Source organism: Bubalus kerabau, chromosome 1 (assembly GCF_029407905.1).
Source record: "Bubalus kerabau isolate K-KA32 ecotype Philippines breed swamp buffalo chromosome 1, PCC_UOA_SB_1v2, whole genome shotgun sequence".
Classification (NCBI taxonomy): domain Eukaryota; kingdom Metazoa; phylum Chordata; class Mammalia; order Artiodactyla; family Bovidae; genus Bubalus; species Bubalus kerabau.
This window is the reverse complement of record NC_073624.1, coordinates 229360091-229381014: the sequence shown is the minus strand read 5'-3', so window position 1 is coordinate 229381014 and position 20924 is coordinate 229360091. Positions and strand designations below refer to the sequence as shown.

General features: G+C 46.3%; 1 protein-coding gene and 1 long non-coding RNA gene across 3 annotated transcripts in view; one reads left to right on the top strand and one right to left on the bottom strand.

Annotated features, from left to right (window-relative positions):
* The window catches only part of ABLIM3 (actin binding LIM protein family member 3), a 136656-nt gene extending 116184 nt beyond the window's left edge, over window positions 1–20472 (bottom strand). The window contains exons 1-2 of one of the 2 annotated variants that reach the window (XR_008706150.1): window positions 20227–20469; window positions 19747–19846 (exon numbers count right to left, since the gene is read on the bottom strand). Coding sequence is in view for 1 of the 2 variants with exons in the window: in XM_055557952.1 (XP_055413927.1) it covers window positions 19747–19759 (13 nt within the window). In the remaining variant the exon portion in view is untranslated. Of the gene's footprint in view, window positions 1–19746; window positions 19847–20226 lie in introns of both variants that reach the window. The other variant, XM_055557952.1, reaches the window with a different exon arrangement.
* Window positions 17801–19806, top strand: LOC129635251 (uncharacterized). The gene is made up of 4 exons (XR_008706181.1): window positions 17801–17888; window positions 18621–18678; window positions 18783–18987; window positions 19672–19806. It is a non-coding gene; the product is annotated as an uncharacterized LOC129635251 (long non-coding RNA).
* Window positions 20473–20924: the final 452 nt, after the last annotated feature.

The following is a 20924-nucleotide window of genomic DNA, read 5'->3' as shown; positions in this document are numbered from 1 at the left end:
ATAGAGGATCCTGGTGGGCTACAGTCCATGGGGTCGCAAAGAGTTGGACATGACTGAGCGACTAAGCACAGACATAAAACAGAGAAGCAACAAGGGTTTACTGGATAGCACAGAGATCTATATTTAGTATCCTGTAATAACCTAAAATGGAAAATAATCTGAAAATATATATATATAACTGAACCCCTTTGATGTACTCCTGAAATCAACACAATATTGTAAATCGAGTATAATTCAATTAAAAAAAATTGAAAAGTGAGGGGAGTAGTAAACAGTAAAACATACCAAGGTGTACAAGGGTGTCCTTCCCAAACTAGGCACGGGCGAATTCTGTGACGGGTACCATTCATCTGGGAATTGTAAAATGAGCTGAAGGGTGAAATTCTGGGCCTGTCGGCCAAAACGAGTCACCTGCTCTGATGGGCATGATGAAAGGGCTCTTTCTTTCTGGTCTAGCTTGCTCAATGCCCTTCATGACACAAAGAGAAGAGCAAAGATTCTATCCTATGGTTACTGTCCTGTGTCTCTCTTTATTGTCATTTAATTATAGAGACCACGCTTTCTGAATGAGATACTGAAACGCATGACTGGACACATGGCCTAACAATGGGATGAAAAATTTGAAATGAGGACAGTTGCACATAAGGACACTAGAGGCACAATGAACGGACTCTTTTTACCTCGTCCCATTTACCTATAACCCAAATAAAGCTAGATTTGCCTTGTGCTCAATTTCTGTGCACAGCTGTATTAAATTCTAATGATGAAAAGAAACATATCTAACAATCCAAAGCAATAAGAAAAAACAATTCAAACATTTGCTGGATTCTCTTTCAAAGAAAGTCAAGGGAGAAGGCATCTATGTAATAACTAGCGAAATAGAGGTTAACTGAAAGCTTCTCATTCATTGCAATAATTATACCACAAAACATGAGTCAAGGGAAGCGAGATCACTCCACCTATTTTACAGATGAGAAAACTAAGGCTCAGGGAACTGAGATGGTCCAAGACTCCAAATCAAGACTTCTGACTCCTAGTTTAGTGAGCTTGCTTTTCTACACTTGTGCACACACACACCACCAGACTTCCTTTCCACCATTCTGCATTCTAAAATACTTTTTAAAAATTTCTTGACACTAATGGCAGCAAAAAATGATGATTGTCAATATGAGATCAAGAAATACTCAGAGATTCATTGACATTTAATTCCCAAACCTCAGCTACGTGTGGCGCCCAGACAAGAAGAAACAAACATCAATGAACCATACACACATTTTCACTCTTGCAGCCTCTCTAAACTAGATTAATGCTTCATAAAAAAACAAACAAAAAAAACAAAACAAAAAAAAAACAAAAAAAACCTACCAGAATACCTCTTTTCCAGCCAAAGAGGCATTCTGTCCCCAGTCGACTCTATGAACCCTGGGACAATAATTAACATGTGGGCCAAAGGCCCAAACCCATTGGCACAGGACAGATTCTCAGATGAGAAACAGAGAAGCCCCAAATCCCACTCACATAAAGGGCTTATTGACACTGGTAGAAAGAACACAGACTACAAGGCAGACAGTGAGGCAGAATTTGGGCTATAGAGGAAATGGGTGGGAGGACGGGGTAGACTTCTTCCCTATTTCAAAGCCCCTTAGATCTTCACCAGAGCCTTTTCTAAGTTTACACCCTCATTTGGACTTTGCTCCTAGCTAACAAGCATTTCCCCACAGCACAGAATGATGTCACAGAAGCCAAAGTAATCCAGGTCTGCTAACACATTCCTGTGGTAAAATAGAGGGTTTTGGAGAGCTCCCGTGGACAGATCAGCTCAGGGTGATGTCCAGGTGCCCTGCACTTGGGGCTGACGCCCAGTAGAGAAACCACTTCAGCGAGGCAAGGGCATTCACATCCAGAAAGCCCCCAAAAGGTGATTTGATTATTAGAAGGGGAGAGAGGAAAGCAATTAGGGCTAAAAGGCCATGTGATGGACCAGAGGTCTGAAAAGTGCTGAGTAGGAGGATGAATATGGAGACAAGCATTCATTCCACCTGATCTTGGGCCTGTGCTAGGCGTGGGACACACAGGGCCCTGGAGAGACAGGACAATTCCTGTGTGATAGTTAAGTTAGCCTGTGTGTGCTTCAGACTTTTTTCAACATGTAGGTTAATGTAGAGCTCCTAGGTTACAGCCCAACAGACTCATGAATAGAAAGTGTCCTAGCCTTCCTAAGGACAAGATATCCTAAGATGTCCTTGAGTCCCTTGACATAAAAAGCTTTTTCTTATTGAGTATTCTACAGTGATACTAGCCCTCCTGATACCCACCAAGCCCCAGGGAAGACTGGCTCCAAGCAGAAAGTCCCGAGTCAGCACTGCTGCTGCTGCTGCTAAGTCGCTTCAGTCGTGTCCGACTCTGTGCGACCCCATAGATGGCAGCCCGCCAGGCTCCCCCGTCCCTGGGATTCTCCAGGCAAGAACACTGGAGTGGGTTGCCATTTCCTTCTCCAATGCATGAAAGTGAAGAGTGAAAGTGAAGTCGCTCAGTCGTGTCTGACTCTTAGCGACCCCATGGACTGCAGCCTACCAGGCTCCTAACAGGTTACAAAGTCCATTTGCTAATGCTAATATCATCTTCGTTGGTGCAGTTATTTATTGGGCAATATTTACTGGGTAATTCCTATGCGTCAAGGACTGGAGACATGCTGGTGAATAAAACAAGCATGTTTCCTCTCCTTTGGAAGTGTATAGTTCCAAGGGAAAGATACGCATCCCTGGTGGCTTAGTGGTAAAGAATCCACCAGCCAATGAAGGAGATGCAGGTTTAATCCCTGGGTCGGGAAGATCCCCCGGAGAAAGAAATGGCAACCAATTCAGTATTCTTGCCTGAGAAATCCCATGGACTGAGGGGCTTGGCGGGTCACAGTCCACGGAGTTGCAAGAGTCGGACACGACTCAGCGACTAAACAACAACAAGAAGCAACTAAAGAAATAGATAATTCCAAAGTGTGACAAGTAGAAAGAAGAAATGAGTAAGGCTTGGGGAGAGGCAATCTGAAGGTAAAATATTTCATCTGTGACTGTAAGCAGGCAAGGAATCCAGCCATGGAGGACCAGCGGCAAGAACAATGCTGATGGAGAAACAGCATGTGCAGAGGTCCTGAGGCTGGAAAGTGTGTGGTGAGTTCAAGGAGGCCAGTGTAGCTGGAAAATCAGGGCCAGGAAGAGACCTGCACAAGACCATCTGAAGAGGAGGCTCTTGAAATGCACAATATCTGAGCATTCACCAAGCACTTTCCCAGGTGTGATGATAGTTGAACTAGTCCTTTGTGGTAAGCAAAGATGAATAGGATAGGCCCACTGGACTGATGAGAATATCAACAGATGTCACTGAGTTGGTAGGAGAGCTGAGATTAGGAGTCAGTTCTTCTGTTTCTAAGCCTAGGAATCTTTCATACACAACACACATACACACACACACACACACACACACAAATGAGTGAGTGAAAGTCGCTCAGTTGTGTCCGACTTTTTGAAACCTCATGGACTACAGTCCATGGAATTCTCCAGAATTCCAGAATACTGGAGAATACTGGAGTGGATAGCCTTTCCCTTCTCTAGGGAAAGGGTTAGGTTGATCCCAACCCAGGGATCAAACCCAGGTATCCCACATTGCAGGCAGATTCTTTACCAGCTGAGCTACCAGGGAAGCCCAAGAAGACTAGAGTGGGTAGCCTATCCCTTCTCTAGCAGATCTTCCTGACCCAGGAATCGAACTGGGGTCTCCTGCATTGCAGGTAGATTCTTTACCAACTGAACTATAAGAGAATAATTCAGTGTAATTTACAAATAATGAAACACATACATCTTAAAAACAAAAAGTTTTGACAAATATATAAACACATGTAAACAACATCTCAGCCAAGAAAGGACACATTTCCGTAATATGGAGATAATTTGCTGTAACCTTTTGTGACCAATCACTCCACCCCCAAACTAGAGGCAAACTCTGTTATGATTTCTGTCCACATAGATTAGTTTTGCCTGTTCTTGAACTTCATAAATGGAATCATACAGTATGTGCTTCTTTTTGTCTGGCTTCTTTTACTCAGCTTTTTTTTTTTTTTTTTTTTTTTTTTTTAGATTCATTCATGCTGTGGCATGTATCAATAGTTGCTTTTTTTGTTTTGTTTTTGTTTGTTTTGCTGAATAGTATTCCATTGTGGAAATGTAACCAGATTTGCTTATCCATTTGTCCACAAACGAACAGTCCAATTGTTTCCAGCTTTGGGATATTATGAATTAAGCTGCCTGCAACGTTTCTGCACAAAACTTTCTGCAGATTTATGTTTTCACCTCTCATGGGTGGAGTTGCTGGATCTTCATTTTATTGTGTTGAGTTTTTATGAAACTAACAGTTTTCCAAAGTTGCTGTACCATTTAACATTCCCACCAACAATATATGAGAAACTTAAGCCATTTTTATGGGTGTAAAAAGGTGGTTTTAATTTGCAGGACTGATGCTGAAGCTGAAACTCCAATACTTTGGCCACCTGATTTGAAGAGCTGACTCATTAGAGAAGACCCTGATGCTGGGAAAGATTGGAGGCAGGAGGAGAAGGTGATGACAGAGGATGAGATGGTTGGATGGCTTCACTGACTCAATGGACATGAGTTTGAGCAAGCTCTGGGAGTTGGTGATGGACAGGGAAGCCTGGCATGCTGTAGTCCACGGGGTCACAAAGAGTTGGAACAACTGAGTGACTGAACTAACTGAACTGATGACTAATGATGCTGAGCACCCATTTGTATATATTCTTTTGTAAAGTGTTAGAATTTCTTGCCAATTTTTGCCACTTTTAGTGTTCTGAGAAGTCACTGCCTACCTCAAGATCATAAGATAATCTTCAATATTCTCTTCCAGAAGCTGTACAGTTTTAGCTTTTCATTTATTAAGGTCTAAGACCTACCTCTGGAGAAGGCAATGGCAACCCACTCCAGTACTCTTGCCTGGAAAATCCCATGGGTGAAGGAGCCTGGTAGGCTGTAGTCCATGGGGTCGCTTAGAGTTGGACACGACTGAGCGACTTCACTTTCACTTTTCACTTTCATGCATTGGAGAAGGAAATGGCAACCCACTCCAGTGTTCTTGCCTGGAGAATCCCAGGGACGGGGGAGCCTGGTGGGCTGCTGTCTATGGGGTTGCACAGAGTCGGACACGACTGAAGCGACTTAGCAGCAGCAGCAGCAAGACCTATCTCAAATTTTGTGTATTGACTAGTGATGGACAGGGTTATCAAGTATAAGGTATAAGGACTCCTTTATTTTTATTTTTTTACTTTTTATTGTGGTGTAACTTGTATAAAGTGTATAAATCTTCAGTGTAAAAGGTTAAGAATTTTACATTTGTTTATATCCATGTAACCACATTCAGATCATTGGAGGATTCCTTTTTATTGTCAAAAATATTAGCCTCACTATGTTAGTATCATCTTTAAGTAACAATTATTTTACCACATTGGTTTTCCTTCTATGCATGCGTTTGACAGAATATCATGCATTTGCATTTTGGTGCCCATATGGATTTGTAAGCTGCAGCAATAATGCTCTGACTCTGCAGTGGTCTGTTGCTTGTAGCTGTAGAACAAATGCACTATTCCCTACTGACATCGGGCTCCTATTCTCAAGGAGCTTATAGTCTAAGAAGGGTGCTAGGAAATGCACATGAATAAAGCTGTTGAGTTATAGCAAATGACCCATAATCATAAGAATGTTTTAAAACAAGAGTTCGGGACTTTAGAAGAGGAAATAAAATAACTTCAGGAGTGGAGGAGAGGAAGTTTTTAGCCTAAAGATGGCTAGAATTTTGATAAATGAGGATAATTACATGACGTAATTGCCTATGAGAAAAAGGGTAGAACAACAGCAGCAAGTGCCTTAGTTAGGGTCCTTCCCATTGTAATTTACAGAAACTCAAAATTAGTTTAGGCAAAAAAGAGAATCTGTTAGTTCTTACAAGTGAGAGGTCTCTGGGTGGGGTGGGCGGCCTCTGCATTCAGATCTGGCTGGATTCAGAGGCTTTACCATATGGTCAGAGCTATAACCTTTTTCAAACAGCTTATTCCCACATGCTGGACAGGAATGCCCACTAGTATTCCAAGAGCCTTAGCTCAGCAACCTTAATGGAATGAATACTTTTCCCTAGTATTTCCCTATACAATTCCAGCGAATACTATGGTTGACCTCTCTTGGGTCTAATGTCCATTGATGAACAAATCCTTGTGGCATAGATAGATGGGATACTCCGATTGGCTGGTCTAGGTCACGTGCCACCACCTGGGGGAGGGGCAGAACACAACTGACAGCTCATTTGTACTCCAGTGAGTTAGGGGCGGTTCTTGCAAGGAATCAGAAGCAGGAATGATAAAACATGCTGGACAGACAATTCTGCCATCGCACCTCATTACAGAGGAAGGGGGGCTTTGAGCAGGAAATGTGAACAGGGAGCAAAGTAGGAGGAGACTTCACTTTGCGCCTGGAGGCCCTGGCATGGATACTGCCCTGTATATTTTTTCGCAAGTGGAGTCTCTGACCTGAGTATCAAGAGCTGCCTGCTCAACAGACCCTAGGGCAGCTTGTGCACCCTGGCATTTAGTGGTCACATGAGATGAGTCAGGTAATCCCAGAGTATGAATTATAGGCTGTGCAGAAAACAAAGCCACAAAGAGGATGGAGCCTTCTAGAGTCCTTTCTGGGTCTATCTTTCCAGTGTAATCCTTATCATATTTAAGGTGAAATTCTCTTATAGTTACAAAGATGAACTAAGCAAGAGAGATTAAGTATTTGTGTCCTCCTTTTAGACTTTCAAATTTAGAATTTCAAAGCTGGAAGAGACATTAGAGATTATGTAGCATAAGGATCAGCAAACTGGCCCACAGGTTAAATCCCCCTCCACCTTTACCTTTGGAAATAAATTGTGACTCAACTGCTGCCGCATCCATATGACCACATATCATCAAGGGCTGCTTCTATGCCTCAGACACCATATGGCCCGCAAAACTCCAAATATTTACGACCTGGCCCTTTACGGGAAAGGTTTGTCAATTCCTGGCTTGGTATGACTCTCTCCCTATTCAATTAAGATTGTCCTCTTCAACATTAATCTCATTCCTGACTCACACTTGGATCAAAAGAGACAATTCACAGAGAGTTTAGAATATAGTTTGACGTATAATAAATAAATAAAATTAAATGTTAGTGAAAGTCCTAGGCTATCAATACCTCTGTTCCTCTCTCCAATGGAATGATTAAGCAGTGACTGGTCCTAACCATGCCATGTGCTGATTAATTTGTTTATTGAAAGGGGTTTTTTCCAACACATTCAACTGTATTTCATTAATTATTACTGAATGTGTGCTAAGCATCTAACACCCATTCCCTCACTCTGCCCTCCCCCATCCCAACCACCTTGAGAGGAAGCTGAAGCTATGGGGGTAAAGAAAGTCACAGAAGGTTGCACAGCTAGTTAGTGGCTGAGCTGGAACATGAACCCAGGCATTTTGACTCCACAGCTCAAGTGCTTATCAAATACACTATCGAAGGCATCTCACTGTGGTCAGTAACCTAATTTTCAAAGTATCAGTTCGCACAGTCCCAGCAATCAGAATCAGATTAACAGGTCCACTTGAACGGACAAGAGCAGTGACACCAACACCAATGCACAGCATGCCTAGGGAACCCGCCAGCTCATCCTCTCTGCTCCCCATGCCTTCCCTTCTCATCCGTTCACACCTGCTCCACGGTGCTCAGCCAGCCTCTGCTGCCTCTGGGCTCTCCTATCCATCAGGTACGTGTTACCAGGGAGATCTTCCTAAATAATGCACAGCTCTGAGGGGGGGCTCACTGCTCGGCTCAAAACCTCTCATGGCTCCTCATTGGTCACAGACTGTAACAAATACTCTGCAGCCTGGCACGTATAACTCTCAAAGATCTGATCCTCACCAGCCACCCCCACCCCCACCTTCTTTCCTCACTGTCCACCTCCTCATACTTCATAGATAACCAGACCTGCTGACCTTTCCTGAAACCCTCTGTTTACTTTGTTTCTGTTTATTTTACCCTCCCCACCCAGCCACGGGTCTGGAATGCAGAAGCTGGGCAACAAGCGAACGTGGAAGCTCGCCTGCAAGAGTGGATGGATGAGCCCATCAGGAACGGCCTTCTTCCCCATCCAAGCTATCTCTTAAGATCTGCAGTGAATGCTACCTTCTCCACAAAATAGTCCCCGGCTCTTTCAGGGGAATCTGGCCTGCCTCCCTCTTCACTCTTTCCTGCTCTTTCAACAGCCAAGAGGGTTTTATTGTATTACAGTCACCCTTGCTCGTGTCTGCCCCTGGGTGATGCTGGAAGGAGGCTGTCTGAGGTCACATTCTTTCCTGTGCATCTCCAATCCCTCAGCACCTGGTACATCGCCATGCAGAGATCAGGGATTTGTGTCATTGCCCTAGTGAACAGGAGAGCAGTGCTAAGACATCCAACAGGAAAAAGACCAGCCACCCCAACCTGCACTTCCCCTTCACCCCGTAATTCTCATCACAGTAAAATGGGGAAAGACGGTGAAGAGGAGGAAGCAGGAAGGAGGGAAAAGATCCTTGGAGTTGGCTCGACGTGGTTTCAAATACCTGCTCCACCACCTCCCAGCTCGTGTGACTGAGGCCAGGAGACTGTACCTCTGAACCTCATTTCCCTTTTATGCAAAATGGGAGTATTTAATAGTCTATGTTAGATCCTCCCATTCACATATTCATTCAAGGCGTCATTACTTGTTAAATATGAGATTTAGGACCAGAGACCTGTTTTCTGAGCCTTGGTCTGCCCCTCTGTAAAACAAGGATATTATTAGCATCTACCTCGTAGGTCTTCTGTGAGGGTTAAATGCATTCATGTCTGTGAAGACCTTAGCACCGCGCCTGGCACACAGTTAATGCTCAGTCAACATGAACGGTCACTGGCGGCCATCACTTTGTGCCAAGAGCTGTAATGAGTTTGGAGGACTCAGCAGTGAACAAAACAGACCTGTCACAGAGCCATCATGTGGCTTATAGTCCAAAAGGGGATAAGAGACAGAAATGACAAGCCAATGGCTAATACAATTACCAACGATGGTGAGTTCTGTGTAGAATGGTGAGAGTCCATGTAATACGGGGGACCGTCCTTATATACAGAGCAGGGAAGGGCTTTGTAGGATTGTTGCAAGAATTAAATAAATAATATTTGTAAATAATTGCACTCAGGCTATAATCGGAAAAGAATGTCTCTTGATTAGGAGGAGGAGGAAAAATGGGTCTAAGGCTCAGGCATTTCTGATGGGGCTTGAGCTTCTCTTTGTTTCTGAAATTTTGCCTCCTAGGTCCCTTCTCCCTACCTGAAATGGGCCCAGGCTCTGTATCTGCCCTTTGAAAGAGGAATTTATGGTCACTCGAGGTTCCTGTGCCCTATATTCCTGACACTATGGGCAATTCTCCTTGCAGAATACCTCATACTGACTGTGAAGATATCTAATTTTATGGTTGCTTTAGATCGTCCTTGGACAGGCAGGGTCTGGATCCCTGGGCTGCTTCCCCAGATTTCAAAAAGCAGCAGCAGCAGCAGACCTCGAGCTGGCCCTGGCCCCGCACGCTGAGAGCAGCTTGCTGCGGGAAGATTGGCACTTGGTGGAGTGTGCTTCAGGTGCTTAAAATAGATCAACTGTGTCATTAGACCACTGCAAGGCAGTCCTTTCATTGGCCCTGCTGGTGCGGGTGAGGGCAAGAGATAACAGCCCATGGAGAAAGACCTGTGCTTTGCACAAAATCAAGCAGATCCGAGGAAAAAGCTTTTGAAATGATACAGGCAGTAAAGAGTGGAATTCTGCCAGAGAAGGGGGTGGGGCTGTGGCACGAGCACACAGCAGTAACCGCAGCACAGGGAGCAACAGGACGGCAAAGTGGAGCCTGTCTGGACCTCCTGTCTGGCTGGCGAGGCACTCAGAAAGAAGGCTAACACTTCTGGATTGCAGGGCACAGTCCAGTAGCATCATGTGAAATCACCAAGGGATTATCTATACTCTCTGGGGGACACAGAACCAATGCATGTGGCTGACTCTGGAGGATCCCCGCTGCTCCTTCAGGGCCCTCTCCTCAGGGTGTTTCAAGTCCCTCCACCATTGCTGGGCATGCTCCGCCCTGGATACAATGCTCAGACACAGCCTAATCAGGGTTCTGCAGAGCAGCGCTGTGACCCCTCCTGCCCCTTGCAGCCTGGAATCACACTGTCCAGCAGCCCACGTGGCTCTGACGCCTGCGACTGAACTTGAGCTCAACCCACTCCTCCCCCAACCATTTACTCCAGTGGCTGCCGTGGCTGGTGCTGGGGACACTAGGCAGTGATGGCAGCTGAGGAAGGAAGAGTTTGGGTCACATTTGGGAGGTAGGAATGACCAGATGTGGACCCAGACTGAACACAGGGGAGTGGAGGAAACGGAAATGCAGATGAGGGCTAGTTTCTGATTACTAACTTCCTTACTGGGTAAATGGAGATTCTAGCAATCAACTGGGACCACAGAGTAGAAGAAGGTTTTTTGTTTTTCTTTTTTTCCATTTAAAAAAGAGTAAGTTTATTAAATTTTAGTTTGAATTTGAAGTGCTTTGGAATATCCAAGTGGGCAACATAGCAGATGGTCATAAAGATGAAACTAAGAGAGATCTTCATAAAGGAAAAGAGAGTGGGCTTTTCATTAATGAATTAAATCATCAAATATCTTTTGAGCAATGACAATGTGCTACGTACTGTGCGTTGCTTTCTATGAATAATTTACTATCCTGATTTCTTCCAGAGAAATGAAGAAAAATCTGGTCTCAACTGAAGAAGTTTTGTTGGCATTACCCAATTTCTCACCGTTCTTTCTCAAGTAGGCGATCCCCATCATAACAGAGAGGTTTTATGCAGCCATTCTGGGTCAAGGTGTGACCTTTCAGTAATCACCCCTTAGCTGAGTGGGTGTATAAACTGACCTTACAGATATGGAGCTCATGCTGTCGACTAGATGTCCTCCACTGGACCAGGCATGTCCCATATGTCACAACAAACTCTGGAACAGTCCAGCCTCCCAGGGTCCTACTTTTGGGCTGATAAAGGCACCCAGAACTGGGACCAGGTATCCAGAACTGCTTTCCTTTGGTCTGTGCCCATCCCCTACTAACAGATTCCTCTGGAAGTGAAACTGACCTCTAGGAGTTGGGGGTGGGGCACTGTTTGCCCAACTGTATCCAAAAGGATATGATATCACCCTCTGGGAATGTGTCAGCTGGGAAAAAAAGGCCATGAGCAGGATCTGGCTCACTTCAAGAGCACTTTATGGCATGGTGGTGTTAATCAACTGCTAACTCGAGATAGAACTTTCTCCCATGATGAACAATATGCTGCGGTTTTCTCATCTCTGTGTTTGATGTTATATGAGTCATATACTAGACTAGAGTTTAAAAAATTCAAATGCCTGCATATAAAATAGATAAACAAGCATTTACTATATAGCACAGGGAACCATACTCAATATCTTACAGTAACCTGTAATGGAAAAGAATCGGGAAAAAAAAAATATATATATATATATACACACACACACACACACATACATGAATCACTTTGCTGTGTACCTGAAACTAATATAATATTGTATGTCAACTATATTTCAATTAAAAATAAATTCAAATACCTACAGTGGCAAGGTAATAGAAAAGTATTAAGCTGTCCTTGTGTGGCACCTCTCTTCCTATGGAGGTGGCAACTGTGGCCCCCTAGAGAATAGTGCATGCCCCCTCAAGGCAGGCAGTTCTACTGACTATTGTCTGCCATGTAGGAACAAAGGGGCACGGATGCAAAGTCTTTCAGGCTGTCCTTAAAGAGAAGCTAGAAACCCCAATTTTGATTTCTGAGTGTTTGCAAATAATTAAAATTCACTGAAAGCCTGGTGTTGGGCACATAAAACATATCCTATCAGGCAGGCCACCAGCTGGCCCCTTTTGCTGACCTGGATGATCCACGAAGGCAAGGACCATGCCTGTTATATTTACTGCTGTGTCTCCAGCAACATGCTGGGTGCAGGGTTGGTGGTCAGTAAATATTTGTTGAGTGAGCAAATGAACAATCTAATTCTTGTTCCCCTTCTTGGACATTCCTAGGAACCAGGCAGACTGAAAAACAATTCCATGACTATAAATTCTGTTTCACTGCTGAAATGCTACAGCTGTGCATAATGACCAAAATGAGGGGTAAGGTGAGGAGTGTGCGTTTTGCAGAGAGACTGGAATACTGAGTCACCACGGTCCTCTTTTCTGGGTACCTCCTACGTGTGATCACTTCCTTCAAGCTCTCCGGGGCAGGCTCCATCTCTGCTGGTTAGAGGTGGTAAAATTAGAGTTTAAACATCAAGACTAGGTAGATAACCAACTATCAGCATCGTACACTAGCCCCAGGGTGTGGCTGGTATTTGGGAAGACTGATCCACAGGGAAATCCTCTCCTTGAGGAGTCATTTACTTAACAAATGCCTTATGGATTGAATTGTGTTTCCTCAAATTTATATATAGATGTCATAACCTCCAGTACTCCAGAATGTGACCTTATTTGGATATGTGGTCTTTACAGAGGTAATCATGTTAAAATGATGTCATTAGGGTGGGCCCTTATCCAATGAGACCTTATTGGATAAGGTCCTTATCAAAAGGGGAAATTTGGGCACAGAAATACGCATAGACAGAGGCGATGTGAAGAGACACAGGGAGAAGACAGCCACCACAACCAAGGAGAGGGGCCTGGAGCAGATCCTTTCCTCACGGCCCTTGGAAGGAACCAACCCAGCAGAAACTTTGATTTTGGACTTTCAGCTCCAGAACCATGAGACAATATATTTCTATTCTTTAAGCCACCCAGTTGGAGGTACTTTATTACAGCAGCTCTAGCATAATACTATTTTTATTCACTTTATAAACACTTGCTATCTACCAGGCACTGTTTTAAGCAGTTCACAACTGTTAACCTATTTATTTTTTATAACAACTCTATGAGAGAGGCACTATTACTATACCCCTGTGATTATCACTGGAGATGAGAAACGGAGGTACAGAGAAGGCAAGTGACTTGCCTAAGCACACACGGCAAGGAAAGGGCAGGGCTGGAATGTGGACCCAGCCATCTAGGTCCAGTCTATGCCCTTAAGAACTGCAGGAAAACAATTTAACTGGCAAAGCACCCAGCAAGAGGTGCTTACACACTGCTGGCTGTTTTCTGTTCTTTACAATGGTATCTGGCTAACGCTGGGTATTGGCCGGTTGTTCACATTCACGACACCAGACGATATCTCAGTCAGATGAGGCTTTTTCCAGAGAGGAATGAAAAAGTTCAGAACTGATATCACTTCCTTTATGCAATGCAAGTACTCTTGAAATCACATTGTGATTTGAGAGATGTGTTATACTCATTTGGGATGGTTTAACATTGTTCCTTATATTATTCCTCTAACGTTCCCTTAGCCTCAAGTGGTCATTTGTCAATAAGCGCTCTATTCATTTAGGAAATAGTTTCATTTTTAAAAATCTCTATTCTTATAAAGTATATAATCATCTCTACTCCATCTACTATGCGAATTTAGAATGTCATTAGAGGGCATCCTCCTGTGCCATTTACAATAGATCCTTTTCTCTAGAAATTCTTAGAGTTCCTGATGTGAGCAATGACATGAACAGAGGGAGGTCTTGCTGCTCCTGAGCTGGGTGTCTTGGATGCTGAAATCCCTTGCCTCCCCAGGTCCACTCTGCTCCCCCTCTACCCTGGGAGGCTGACTACGGTGGGGGCCCAGCTGCCTTCCTTGCCCTCTGGCTCCTGGTTGGATTGGGTACCGTAGGAAATCCAAGGGAGGAAGGAGAGAGAGGTCAGGATATTTATTCCCCTGGTTCCTTCCTTGGAGTGTTACCATAAGCTGCCTGCCTGCCAGGAGCAACAACTCCCACCAGGCAGTGCCTTCCCTACAGCTGACTGGGTCTCTGGCTTCTTTTTTTTTTCCCCTCTTTCAGTCTGGGGGAAGGTGTGGTAAGAGTAGTAAGGGCCACTGTTTCTAGCCTCCTAGTCCTTGGCCATCCTGGCTTCTTGTTTATTTCTCTACATCCTTCTCACATATTCGCAAAGGCTCCTGCTTAAATCCCCTCAAATCACACATCTGTTCCCTGCCAGGACCCTAAGATAGACTCCTCTTCTTTTTCACCCTATAACTCAATCAGGTGCAAGGCCATGTGGACTTCATTCTCTAAAGGATCTTTCCCCTTATTTCTATTGTTGTTATTGCTCAGTCACCCAGTCATTTCTGATTCTTTGCGATCCCATGGACTGCAGCATGCAAGGCCTCCCTGTCCCTCATCATCTCCTGAAGTTTGCCCAAGTTCTATTCTTACAGCCACTCAAATCCTGGCCCTCAGACCTTTTCAGAACTAGGTTAATTATCTCTCATCTAGGATCCTAACTTCCTGTCTTGCCCTTTTAGACTCATGCCATATACAATACCAGGTTAATCATTTTCCTGAAGGTTTCCTGAAAGCCATGGCTCTCCTGTGTGTTGAACCCAGTGATGGCCACAATACCAGCAAAACAGGCTAGTTTTGAACCAGAGGGTTTGGCTTGTATGACACCATCATTTCAAAACTTTGCTCTACTCAGTGGCCAATGCAACTTCAAGTTCAACTTCATTCCCTGAGACCTACCACCAAGGAATTTCTCATGCTATTTCACTTCATCTTCACAACTACCCAGATAGCATATTCAAAAGCAGAGACATTACTTTGACAACAAAGGTTCGTCTAGTCAAGGCTATGGTTTTTCCAGTGATCATGTATGGATGTGAGAGTTGAACTGTGAAGAAGGCTGAGCACTGAAGAATTGATGCTTTTGAACTGTGGTGTTGGAGAAGACTCTTGAGAGTCCCTTGGACTGCAAGGAGATCCAACCAGTCCATTCTGAAGGACATCAGCCCTGGGATTTTTTTGGAAGGAATGATGCTAAAGCTGAAACTCCAGTACTTTGGCCACCTCATGCGAAGAGTTGACTCATTGGAAAAGACCCTGATGCTGGGAGGGATTGGGGGCAGGAGGAGAAGGGGACGACAGAGGATGAGATGGCTGGATGGCATCACTGATTCGATGGACGTGAGTCTGAGTGAACTCCGGGAGTTGGTGATGGACAGGGAGGCCTGGCGTGCTGCGATTCATGGGGTCGCAAAGAGTCGGACATGACTGAGCGACTGATCTGATCTGATCTGATCTGATCACAACAACCCATCTGGCACTACTGCCAACATTTTATAATCATAAAAATTTAGGTTGAAACATGATCTTGTACAAGATTATAAAGAGAATACATGATAGATGTTGAATCTGAACTCAGGAATCCATACCCCAAAGCTTAGGATTTCCTGCCCCAGTGTGCTGTCTGCTTATCCCATGACACCTTTGTGAGGTTTCTATGACTCTTTTTGCTCTCATCAACAAAACAATGCTCAGATATGTCTGACTCTTTGCAACCCCATGGCCTGTAGCCCACCAGTCTCCTCTGTCCATGGAATTTCTCAGGCAAGAATACTGGTGTGGGGTGCCATTTCCTACTCCTGGGGATCTTCCCAACCCAGGGATCGTCAAACCACGTCTCTCGTCTCTCCTGCACTGACAGGCAGATTCTTTACCACTAGTGCCACCTGGGAGGATTTCAACAAAACAAAGCCTACTCCAAAAAAGTAGCTCGTTGGCATGCCAATCCATAACAACAGCCAAGGAAGAGACCATCAGGGGAAGCCAATGAAGGGAGAATGGCTCTTGGTACCATTTTATGTGGTATGCAGGCCACTCTCCAACTTCGAGGATGAGCCAGTGCTGGCTTTGTGCCCAGGAAAGCCATGGCCTTCAGGAGCTCTGGGAGCTCCCACCCAAGTGAAGCACAGCATTTTATGACACACAGAACTGACTCTGGTGCTCAGGGCATCTGATGCTCTAGGGTCAACTCATCTCCCCTGGCTTTGATTCCCAGGTCTTGGGAACTCCTGGGGACGGGACAGAATGGGAGACACTGACAGGAAATAACCAAAGATTTATTGCTGCCTAAGAAAATGCACATAAGGTGGTGAGGCCTTTGGGGCTCTGGGGATTATGTGAGAGCAAGAGGTCTGGGACCAGACTTTCCTTGCTCTGTAGGGTCAGGAAAATGTGACCACAGGGGTGAGTGTGTGACACCAGAGACAAGGTTCTGAAGGAACAGGAGAACGTCATCAAGGGAGTGTTAGCTGGACTGGGGTCGGGGTGGGGGTGAGGAGGCCAGCCTGGTGAAGAGGGGTGGTGGGCAGAGGGGTGGTGCTAGAGACAGGGAGCTTTCCAGGAGGTGAATGAGAGGAGGTGGACATGATAGGGCTGCGGAGAAAGTGGATGCATGTGTGGGTGAGCTGGGGCTGTGAGCAAGGCTGGGCCACCGGGGACTCTGCAGGCCTTGCTGAGGGGTCTCCTCTCGCGTCTTAAGAGCAATGGGATGTGTGTTTTAAGCAGAGGGTGAGGCAGAGAGTGGATGGGGCACTGAAGTCGGCTGGAGTGGGTGAAGGGAGACCAGTTAGGAGGCTGCCTCAGCACATCAGGAGTCAATTGACAGATCCCTGGAATTAGGCTGGGTGTGTGCAGGGGGACAGAAAGGCTGGAAGGTAGACCCACCTCACAGAGCCCAAGGTAGAAATGATGGCTCTGTTTTCCCTAATGTACTCTGAGGAGTCACTGGCTGGGCACTCCCCTGTTGTTGTTTTTTTTTAAACCACCTGAGACATGTGTTCCTTATTAATAAAAAATTTACATATATTTACAAAGCAATCTCTCATCCTCCTGTCTTGTCCTCAAGATCACATTTACACATTCCTTTCAATTTATGACAAAGGTGTGACATCTGAGAGGTTGAGTGACTTGCTCGCTAATGTCATAAAGTCAACAATGGTAAGAACCACAATGACCACAGCAGTGACAATGACAGCCCGGCCACCATCGCTGACACCTTGCCAGCTCTGTTGCAGGTACTGCTCTCTGAATTGTTCATGACACATGAACACTTATCGCCATTCCACGTGGAGGAAGGTCCCATCATTCCCATTTTGCAGATGGGACAACCATCCTGAGGACCACACAGCCAGCGAGTGAAAACACAGCTAGAACCTGGGCCCACCTGATGGCAGGGCTCGAGCTGTCTCAACTCTTACACGCTGTCCCAAGCCTATACAGCCCATGCACCTCTACTCCAGATAAAGTGACCAGCAATATAATAATAAGCTCATGATCTGCCCCCATCTCAACGGTGACATTGAACAGTTGATTGGGAATGGCACACACTGTTGATAATGTTATGCATCCACGTACCTTTCACAACCCCAAAACTAGCCACACGACTTGATGAAGACTGCAAAACCGGAGCAATAATGCTCATTTGACAGGGTGGATGTGAGAGAGGTGCAGGTGAAATGCGTAGCCCAGTGGCTGGTAGAGTGAGGATTCAGGAAGTGAAAGTGCAAGGGAAAAACCGAGTGCCAGTTTCTCTTAGGTTCAATTTCAGGCATGAGGATTGAGTTAAGAGTCTCACATGGTAATGGGGCGAGCACTTTTGCTTACAGCAGGTCACCCCAAGGGCCACATGCCCATGCTCTGTCCCTGTGACCTGTGACCCCATCACACCATCACTCCTGCAAGGTCTGATTTCTACTCTTTCCTTCTGGAGACTCCCAGGGTGGGGAGGAGCCTCACTGATGAGGGAGCCCAGGCCCAAAGCCCTGAGCAGGAGTTTCTCCACAGTTTGCCTCCAGGTAGCCCTTTAGAGAATCACTTCCTCATAGGGAACCTCAGGGACCCGCAGGCTGCCTGAGTCACTCTGTTTATTTTCCCCTGCTCCTGGAAAATAAACGCGCTCTCCCCACTTAGAAAAAGTATATGAGGCTGGAATGGCATTTTTGTTAGTCCTTCTCTTCTGCAGTACTCAATTCTACTACTTTTTTTTTTTTTTTTTAAGTAAAATCTATTTCCTTATTTAAGGAATACTCAGTGTTGCTAATGGTACAAGAATTTATGATTCTAAAGAGAGAAAAAAGCAGGGTCTGTTGCTTGTTACCTTCTTTCTTAGTTCCTTGAAAAATAAATGAGCCATCTTTCTCTTCTGTCATTTACTGAGAAAGGACTCCCATAAATACATTTTTCCCTGCCTAGAGATAGTGAGAAGTGACAGGCACTTCAGATTCTTACTTGTCTGAGAGCACAGATGGATGCAAATTTGTGGCCCACTAGGTGATCGGATCTACCTAATTTTGCTCTTTTCCAGAGCCTCAGGTGAAGCCTCAGCCCTGTTCCAGACTGTCAAAATCAAGAGGCAAAATTCTTGGGCTGTAAAAGGCAGAGGGAGTCCAGCTACACTTGCCTGCCTAGCACAGCTATGCAATACACAAAGGAAGACGGCAGAGAGATGACTCATACAAATATATAGTAAATAAATATATTTCATTTCCATCTCCCTGGCTTTGTTTTCCTCCCCTCCATGCCAACAGCCTTGAAATGGAAGGAGGTTAAGGAAACCTGATTTGGTGTCAAACACAGCCTCAGAAGGTACTGATTTTTATGACCTTGCTTCTCAGCTGTAGCTTTTTTAGAAGGAACTTGCAGATTCTTAGATTAGAAGAAGCTCAAATTCAACCCTTCTCATTTTACAGATGAGCAATCGGAGATCCAGAGAGGAGAGAGCCAAGTCAAAGACCCAGGAAAGTGAATGTTCCTAGGCGTTCTCTGGTTCAACAACCCCACGTGCTGCTAAACAACCCAGACAAGTGAAGCTGGCCAGGAGTGGGATTTGAATCCAGATCTCTCTTTCAGGGTGGTGCTCATGCCACCTGCCCCAGTGGGTGCCCGTGGTCAAAGGTACTGAATTGAAGAGAAAGAGCTTAGGCCTCCTTGTATCTCTCACTGCATTTCTCAGCAGCTGAGGCTCAGCCCAGCAGTAAAATGTCTGGTTCTGCCTCTGCAGAGCAGTTACTGCTTCTGGCATTTTAGAAACATTGGCCAAAGGGCTTGTCTCTTTTCTCTTGTTCTCAGGATGGCTAAATGCAGCCTTCAGGTATGTGAAAAATATCAGCCCTGGGTCCATGGGGCTGCTTGCGCACTAGAGCGGGATATTTCACAATCTCCATCCAGACCCAAAGGTGGCTTCCTGACAATTTGTTTATCAAACTGCTCCTTCCTATCCCACAGCCTGCCCACACCCACCCACCCACCCACCAGCTCGAGGCCAGTCTCCCTGCCTCTTTCCAGCTCCAAGACCAGCAGGGCCTTCATCTTCTTTCCAGCTGTGTGCCGGGAGGTCTCCTCTGAGCCCCCCTCAGTCAGACAATGGCTACACTTCTGCTTCCTAGGCCTTCTCAGGCATTGCTAGAAGGAGACAAGCAGCCTTCCCAACGGAGACAAGTGGCGCGGCCAATAAAACATTAGCAAATACCATGAAAACCCGGAGCCATATCCCTGTGCTCGGGAGGGAGCACAGAAAAAACCGAGGAGGAGTCTGGGGGCATGTGTCCACCCCGTGCCAGGCTTCCTTCCTCCTTCCAGGCAACCCCAGCGCCGGCTCCTGCACCTCCCGCCCCCACCCTGTTCCCATGGCAAAGAAGAGGAGGACCCACTTACGGCTCGTGTTCATGATGATGCCTTTGCAGTGGGTCTTTCATTCAATACGGAGACTCCAGATGCTTTTTAAATCTTCGGATCTTTCGACTTCACTCATCACCTGGGGGTGAAATAGTCCAGTGTTAGCTCTGTATCCTCAGGTGCCCTCTCCCCTTCTTCTGTCCCTCTCAGTCTGGGCTGTAGCCTCCGGCCTTGAAGGCGAGTGGGCTAATAGCTCAGGTGAGAGCAGGGAGGAGGGGGCGGCAGAGAGGACGCGGGCGCCTGGGTCCGTCCGCTCCTGGGACCTGACTGCCCGGCAGAAGCGGGGCCGGCAGCGCCTGTTGGCGCGCACCCCGACTATTGCAGCTCAGCGGCTCGGGAGCCCAAAGGGGGTGTGGACCACAGGGAGGCAGGGCGGGGGCAGCGCGCTGGGCGCCGGGCTCTGCTGGGCAGCGCGTCCCCGCCCGGCGTCCACGAGCGGCGACCCGCCCCGGGACCCACCTCTCGGCCAGCGTCCGGAGCCAGAGGCCCCTGCCCGGGCCCCTGAGACCAGTTCATGAATCCTGGTCCTCGTCTGGGGTCTCGAATTCTGAGGCGAGCAAAGCGAAATAGGAGAGCTCGACATCCATGATGCGGGCTCGCCGGGTGGCTGCGCGGGGGGCGCGGCTGCTCGCTGCTGCCACCTGCTGGACGCGCCGGCGCGTGTCCAGGCCCCGCCCCGCCCGGACTTCTCTCTGGGTCCTGGGCTGTGAAGAGGAATGGATGGGACCTTGTGTCCTGGGGCGAACGAGGGGGTGCTTGAGCGCTGCTTCCCTCCCTCGATACTCGGGTCTAAGAACTAGACAATGACAGGAAAATAGACCCTCCATGAGAGGGGCTGTGAAGAAAGGATTGGCTTTGCAGGAAGACAGTGTTCACTTCCAACTCCGCTTCTGACCAGCTGGGTGTAGACTGGTCTTGAGCAGGTCGCTGCTGGCTTTGCCTCATGTTCCTCAAGGGTAGAAGGTGGGGGCTGGACAAGTGGATAAGAGATTATGGGTTCCTCCAGTCTCCTAACCTCTGTCCCTACCTCCCCTTCATACCCCTTATCACTGACTCATTTGTTATATATATATATATATATTAAATATTATCCCTCTCCTCCATGAGAATGTTAGTTCCATCGAAGTATGGGTCTTGTCAGTAGGGTTCACTGCCAA